We start from the raw sequence: 8,393 nt of genomic DNA, 5'->3' as shown, positions 1-8,393 counted from the left end.
TTTTTTTTTTTTTTTTTACGAAAGCATTAGCAAAAAAGGAACATTTCTGCCCTCTGCAGATTAGCTGCTAAAAGAGGCAGTTTGTCTAAACTTGGTGCCAGAATCATTGCGCTCGCCTCCCTGATCAGAGAAAGCGGCCGTTTGTTCACAGTGTGGTCAATGTAGGTGCTTCCTGCATAGATCTTCTCCAATTGTTCATTTTCATCAGACAGGGAGGGGCTTCTGCTCAAACAAAAGAACCCACAAGGATTACTGAGGGGTGCATTAATTAGGCAAAATAATGTTAGCTTTGTTATAACACAGTTATAACATAGCTAACAGCTTGAAACTTTGATTTTGCATGATTTTGGCCCTTTAACATTCAGTCATATTAAAACCACAAACTCCAGTGACTTAATGCTTACTTCTAAGGGAATTAAATGCCGTAATCTAGCAAAGGGTAGTACAAAATGAAATGCAATTAAATGGCATCTTATGTTGCATAATCATTAAATGGAGTTCAGGTAAAATGGCAAAGTCAGTCTAAATCAAATACAATGTGAAGCTCTTGCAGGAACATTTCAGTCTAAGGTTTGCAACTTTTATGCAAAGACTTGGCAAAAAGTATTAAACTGATGTGAAAAGTTGGTTGATACTCTCAACCAACTTTGCGTGGGATTATGCACCATTTGATGATGGTCTGTTATAAAGTATCTCTAATTCTTCACTGAAACAACTTATTATGTAATGGAAAAAAAAATATGGAAAAAACTGATCTCAACTTTAGCTGCTTAAAAAAAACTGGAAACATATAAAACCTGGCCAGTATTCGAAGCCAGGGCATAGTTGGTGTTCTGCAAAGGATGACTTTTACTTGAATAATGAAGAGGAATATATTAATTCTCAAGTTATTTTTACTGGACCGTAGATATATATAGATGCATCTTTGTAATTGGCATTCCTTTAATATTGTTTTATTATGAAGTATTTTTATTTCTCGTCAGAAACAAACTTATTGTTTGAATGCAAAGGTTAAAATCTAGATTTTCCAAGGCCATTAATAATTGTCATGCTCTATATAAGTTTGAAAAATCAAACATTTTTATTTATTATTGTGTTCCTAATGTACATTTCTGCCTTTCAAACTTGTCCAACAATCAAAATAATTTGTCTTAGGTTTAGTTTTGTCCAATAAAAGCACAGCTAAACTTGCTTAGTTACTGAAAATGATTTTGTGTTCTGTATTTCACCTCTTAAAAATAAAAGCTTGTGAATTGATATTGATGTTCTAAATATTTTCTACTATAAGTAAAAATGAGCCCCGTCATGTCACCTTCTAACAGACACCAGGGATGCCGCTCTACAGTCCCTCTCTGACTGACCCTCACTTGTTTCCCTTCACAGGGCATCCAGATGGTGTGCGGCTCTATAGAGGAATGTTGGGACCATGACCCAGAGGCCCGACTCACAGCTCAGTGCGTTGCTGAGCGCTTCGACGACATCGAGTACCTGGACAAGCTATCAGACTGCTCCGACTCAGAGGAGAAGCTCCTGGAGGAAATCATAGTCGTGGATGAGAAGTAACCTCTCCACAAAGTTGCTGCCCCCACCAGGGTGTTTGAGGCATTACAACCAAACAGCTTTGAAAGAAAGGACTTTCAGTTAGAGTTGTTTAGTCCATCAGATTTGTGGCACAGGAGACGAACTGGAAGTTGACCTACATGACAGTGATTTGTTACCAGAGAAATGATCAGGAATCAAGTCAGAAACAAATGCGGGAGATCAGATGATGCATCATTTTTCACCAAGTACTATTCGCACTTTATAAATGAGAATTTATGTGTATATGCACGCCAAAGAGGATAAAACATTCAGTTTCAGCAAAACAAAAACTGGTGCAGCATATTATGGGACTGCACATGTTTTAAAAGGAGGCAAAGTAAATTACAGAGAATTTTATTACACTAATATACAGCTTATTTTGTATTCAAGTGCCTATATTGTTTTCATATTGCATGTGTTTGTTTGGATAATGATTTCTAGACAGACAAAAAAGGAAAGTTTTGTGTATAAAAAAAAATCTAAGAATCTATGCAGGGATGTATTGTGCAAGGAGAAAAACCTGTCAGAGTGAAGGAAAGAAATCTGCACAAAACTCCTGACCCACACTCATTTCCTTCTCTTCATAATGCTCCAATCCAATTGTCTCCCTTCTTTGCAGAACGCCATTACCTCTTTTCAGTTTGTTTTGTTTTCAGTCCATTTCTAATGAAATGTGGGCTTTTCTCTCACTCATCAACGAAAGGCATCAAACTTACTAGCTAACAGCTTTTAACTGTATCCCTAATGGGTATACTGTTTATGCTTATGCCTTTCGTTGCATCTGCCAAAAGTGCCAAAGCTGACTGCTGTGAAAGCATAAATAGTGTTCTTGCACCAGCACAGTGTTTACTAAAGAAGCATTAAACCAAAAAAAAACAAAAAAACTAAGGCATAGTGAGACTTTATGGCTATATGAGGAAAGTGGAAAAGTGCAGCTAGCAGCTTTTGTGGCATTATTGGAATAAGCCCTAAATACAATCTATTGGAGACTTCACCATGGTTGTCTAATGGGGAGTTTTAGGGAATGTTTTGCCTTCCATTTACCCCCATTAGATGGACCTTCTGTAACAGCTGCGCCTCCTTCTGGGACAAGGTAGAATCTACAGGTTGAAATGTCAGTCTGTGCAACCTTTGGTGTTTTAGGAGCTTAGATGTCACGGCAGACAAGTTCCTAAATGATGTTACAAATGGAAGTTATTTCTTTTCAGCCTACATCCATTAAAGTGGCTTTTCCTTTCATGCTTTTCTTGAAAACTTTGCGTATCTAAAACTATATATATATATATATATATATATATATATATATATATATATATATATATCTGTTTAAATATTTCACACTTTGTTGATCAAATAGGCTGGTAAAAAAAAGTGACCATCATTCAAACTGTAACACAGCTGTTAGAGCATGAAGGAAGTGAATGATTTGTTGCATATCTGCATTTGGTTTAACTGGCCCAGAATATGAACTCTGCAACCTTTCTCACCAACTCCATCAGTGCTTCTTTACCTTCTCAACACTAGAGCTTAGTAACTTTGGCCCGTTATGATATAGAACTGTGTTTGAAGGAAGTCTTGTGATCATAAAAAGAATAAAGCCAATGACTCAGGAGATTTATGAAATGCTACTGGTTGAAATTTAACCTTATAAAAAAAATATAAAATATCTTTCTAGAAGTCCTTCACGTGTATAAGGTTAATCTTTTTCCTTAGTTATGCAGAAAAACACAGTCTTTTCTTTCATTAGGCTGTATGCTGACTATTCTAACATGAAAAATGTTTTGATCAAAAAAATATTTTCATCGACATTCTTGATTTTTCCTAAACTTTAGAACAAAATGTTTAAATACTAAAAGGAACATTTAAGATCTTTAAACTTTAAAAGCTGCCTTCTTTTTAAAGGACATGTCGATTTTACAAGATTTTTGTAGTTGATCAAATGGTAAAAATAGCTTTTTATGTTCCAGCCTCCTGGCTTTTAAAGGCACTTTACCAAAGTAAAATGAATGTGTCACAGAAATTTTTGTTTTGTTTTGAAATTTCTTTTTTAAGAGTTCACAGAAAGTTTCCCTCTGTAGAAAAAAAACACATTTCACCAGCCTATAAGCCAGTCTGCAATAGAGAAACTGTCAGAACCTTTACACAGTATTTATGTTTGCCACCACCTGAATAATTGACAGAAGTGACTCATCTCACTGCAATGGTCAGTGATACTTTAATCTCAAACTATGCCGTGCTGTCTACAATGATGAAGACTCACTTGCCTGGGCATGCAGTGCTTGCAGCTAAACATTTTCTGTAAATTATGTCATTGCTTATATCTGAACTTTGAATTTTTTTCCCAAAATGATTAGTTGATCCTTAAATATGGCCGATTAATACAAAGAGTAAATGCACTGAAATCCAAGCAGAGCCTCCATTTTGCAACATGTAGATCTACTAAAGCTCCAACACAACTGGATCAAATGCATAGCTGTTAGAAAGGCGTCACCAGCTACATATGAATTTTGCAAAGTTATAAGTACACGTATTTCAAAGTGTTTGCATTTCATTAGTGCTGGCACTAAGGAAGGGGTTAAAAGGAAGCAGGATTATTCCTACACTTAGGTCATTTAGCATAGAAGTCGAATCTTGCAATGAGGAACTATACGGACTCCCACAATCATATATAGGCACAGCCCATCTCAGGAGCTTTACAAAATGTGTGTACATTTTTTTTTTTTTTTGTACCGGTAGTTCTTTTCCAGTCGGTTGTAGTCTCAATTAGACTACCCTCATTCATGCATAATGACATCCATAAGGTGGAAGGCTGTCAGGATTCATGGCAGCAGTCTGGATCTCTTTTTTTGCCCATAATAGAGTTCTTACTGTTGAGCCCACAAAAGTTGAAGGAACAAGAGCTGCAGGAGGAGCTACAATCCAGATGCAGTCTTAGTCTGATACTGACGAGGTTAGTCAACCGTTATATTCAGGTGTGCTGGAGTAAGAATGTGTCTTTGCTCTGCGGGATAGTGGCTCTAGATGACTGGAAGAGCAGATGGGGTTTTTTCTCATATTCAGTGAGATAAGGCTGCTGGAGGATAAATGTGTTTTTTTTTGCACATCTTTACAAAAAAGGAGAGGCGCTGGGTCTGTGGGTCTACAGCAGGTTAGCAGTTTCTGAAAGAGAATGTTTAATGAATCCATCAAACACCTGTTTTTGAATACTTGAGTAAAGCCTGATTAGAAGCCTTTGGTTTGAATGTTGTCTGCTATTTCTTTCTGTCATAACCAAAGAAATGAATTGTTTTGTACGTCATGTATCATGTTTGAGGTTCAACGTTCAGCATTTTTTTCTTTTCCTTTATTACCAAATGTTTATGTTTTGTCTTTAACAAATTCCTTGAATAAGAACTGGACAGAAACTAACAATTCACTGATTTCCTGAGGAAAAAACCTTTTAACAAAACGCTGTGGCAGTATTAGTCAGGTCCAATTTAAGAGATTACAGGATATTTTGGAAGAAGAGTGGTTCAGGAGTTTTTTCACAGTACTATTGTGATTGTGAGTGTGTTTGTTTGTTTTTTTTCCAGATTACCTTAATGTTAGATTTTATGTCTGTTTATTCAGACCAGAGAATTAGGAAATGTATATGTAATGTCTTAAGGATGCTAAACTGGAGGAAAGGCCAGCTTTCTCCATTTACCCAAGCTAAGCATGTTAATGTGCCTTATTAATGCAGAAAAACAATTTCTCAGCAAACCGACAGAAATATTTTGTATAAGACTTTTGTATTAAAGTGTAAAGTCAATATTAAAGTTTTTATTTTATTCTGTGTGTTAACGTGATTGTCTATTACTGCATTACACTTATTTTTAGATAATTGTATTATTGTGATACATACCAGGTAATTTCTTCCTCATATTGGTCTGATGAAAAGTTAAAAGTTAAATTTTTGTTATTTATTTTAACAATTATTTTGAAAGGGACTAAGGTTTAAATTGATTAAGGATTTTTTCTGTTAGGCTGTTCTATTAATTACAAAACCTTTTTTGATGTTTGCTTGGAATCACTGTTCTGTTTTAAACCCTTATTTTGGAAAAAATTTGAACATTCTGACCCAAAACAGAGATGAAAGGAAAAGACTAGGGATCCTCAAAACCAGAAATCGCCGCAGCTCATCCTGAAAATTGATGCTACGCAAATATCACTATGTGCAGTAAGCCCAGCTTCGTATCAATGCTGACAGAAATTGTGTCGATCAAGAAATGTTGTTGCCCCAAATTTTACATAAATATTAAAAATACCAAGATCAGTTAGACGTTTACCTTTCTGAGGATTTTTTGTATCCTCAAAAAATTCAAACACTGAACTCTTTGGCACATAGTAATCAGAATAATGGATTTCCAACAAATTCTTAATCTTTTCTAAAAACTATAGAAACTGCCAGAAGAACACAAAAGCAAACTTAAGTTTCATTCATTAGTTTCAAAACAGGATCTTAGTATTTTGGGCGGTGTATCTATCTATTAATCCATTAGAGTTTAATTTTCTCCCTGTGAATACGAGTATATTCATAATTTCCAGCTTGTGTTATTATATAAAAAAGTTGTTTAAACAATGTATAATGAAAAAAGTTCACCCTCATCATCAGTCTATAAGCTTTTCACAGAGAATAGATGTTTCTTCATCCTCGTGCCAAAAAAAGATTAGTAAGTAATGAGTCTATATAAAAAAAAAATATGATAGGGCATAGTTCTTACATCAACTAATTAACTTATAGGGAAGAAAGAAGCACCAGAACACAATTTATCAGGTTATCTAAAATATAAGATTAATTAAACCCAACATTGATCAGTGTTAAAAAAATAATAATTCTTTAAGGCAGATTTTAAAATTTTGAAAATTGTTATTATTGTTGTGGTCCTTCTTTATTGGTTATGCTCACCCTCTGACAGTGTGCTGGGGAAAAAACACAAACTAATCAGCTAATCCAGTTGATGGTTGCTATGATGGTGTCTGCAGTGTCTGAGAGATCTTTTATCCTTTGCCCCTATATGACTCAAGCTGCCTTTATCTGATGCTTTCTGCCCACATCTGAGCCACAGTTTGTTGATTTCTGTGTGGATCTGCAGGTATAACTTCCCCTTTACAACTTTTAGGACAGAGAAGAACCTAGAAGGTTTCTGGCTGATTGAAAGTCATACAGCAGGCTGCTGTTTATAAGTTTAAGTGCAATTTCACTATTTCTATTATTTTACTTTATTTTTTCTAGGGTTTAAATTAATCATTAGTTCTCCAAAAATTCTATGGTCTTTCTTTGTTTTCTATGTTCTTTGCTGCTTAGTTTAAGCATGCAGTAAATATATTTCTGAGTCCTCTACCTCTATAACAAAGCTCTTAAATTCCTCAGAAACATTTACTTTTTCTTGCCCTCTGCTGGAGAAACTCAGTACTGCAGCAAAAAAAAAAAAAAAATAAACTGCCAGTGGTAACCAAAAGTACAAGATGGCAGCACATCTTCATTTTCATTGAGCTCTTTGAAGCAACACAGTGTACATTTTGACTTAAGTATTAGCCCAATCTAAAGTACATTAAAGGATTTTTCAAGTCTGCATTCAGCCAATATTGATGCTTTATACCAGAGGGTTGGTCTATCATTGAATTGGTCATGTGACCCACAGACCCACTTTAGGACAGTCTGACCTTTGTAACGCTTACCTGATCAGACACATATTTGGTTCTCTAGGGTAGAATTTAAACCAGAGGGGTGAATGTAGGATCGTCATCAAATCACAGGAGGAGACTGTTTAAACTTGAAACAATGCAGTGTTGCCAGTAACTATCAGATGGGCTAAACCTGCAGAAGTTGCAGGTTTTGAGCCCCTAGTGACTAAAAGTTACACAGTATTGCTTTAAATTCTTAATTTCCCATGGTTAGAACAGGTTATATAAAAAGAAAAAAGTAATTTCCTTGATAAACCTGATAGATTCCATTTGTTTTCTGCCTTTCGTTTGATGCAACTCTGCAGTCGCATACGACTCAAAAGTCCAAGATGGTTCAACAAACCTTCTAAGCAGCCATTTTTATGTACTATAAAGCCGATTGTTTGAAGTCAACTGAAAATGAAGAATCTTTATTGAAGTACTGAGGATAATTAGCTGATACATCAAATAATTAGGTATATTTGATGTTTTAGTAAAAATAAGAAATGTATTGGAAATTATCTGGGATAAATTTGTACATCAAATACAAAAATAAAAAATCTAATACATTTTACAATGCAAACTTTATTCCCACAAGAAATTGACATCAGTCCCTCAATAGTAAATTCACAATGTATTAATTGAATGCGATAAAATCAATAGTTGTAGTTACTCTGTCAAACTAATTGACAAAACAGGTAAAAAGTCCTGGTACTTCCATGTTTGTTTGTTTCATTTTTTGAATGATTCTTATGATCATTCTCAGATTAAACTTGTTTTATCATTGATGGGTAGAAATCTGTGTCCCAGATAGCAGCAGCTTTCCTGCAGGAGGAAAATCTGCTCAGCATCTACTACAAGTTCACCCCAGTAACTTCTTAATGTGTCCTTGGTCCAAATCCTACAGGCTAAATTACCTGCATAACATGAAGTCTGCTAATGGGCTAATTACTAATTAATACAGGGCTGATGAAGTAGAGAAATATATCAAATCTGTAGGAAACCAGACCCAAAAATATTATATTGGAGGAGATACAATCACAGATATTAGAATATCAAAACAGACACATTTTGGCATTTATAGAGTTAAGAATATATATATATATATATATATATATATATATATA

General features: G+C 34.9%; 1 protein-coding gene across 1 annotated transcript in view; it reads left to right on the top strand.

The window, feature by feature from the left end:
• tgfbr2 (transforming growth factor beta receptor II) overlaps positions 1-2,448 on the top strand; it is a 36,794-nt gene extending 34,346 nt beyond the window's left edge. Inside the window, exon 7 of the mRNA XM_015376973.1 lies at positions 1,384-2,448. Within this exon, the coding sequence (XP_015232459.1) occupies positions 1,384-1,563 (180 nt within the window). The 3' untranslated portion in view covers positions 1,564-2,448. The remainder of the gene's footprint in view (positions 1-1,383) is intronic.
• Positions 2,449-8,393: the final 5,945 nt, after the last annotated feature.

Source organism: Cyprinodon variegatus, unplaced genomic scaffold (assembly GCF_000732505.1).
Source record: "Cyprinodon variegatus isolate N-32 unplaced genomic scaffold, C_variegatus-1.0 Scaffold144, whole genome shotgun sequence".
Lineage (NCBI taxonomy): Eukaryota > Metazoa > Chordata > Actinopteri > Cyprinodontiformes > Cyprinodontidae > Cyprinodon > Cyprinodon variegatus.
The sequence above is the reverse complement of the archived record's forward strand: the minus strand, read 5'-3'. Positions and strand labels throughout refer to the sequence as shown.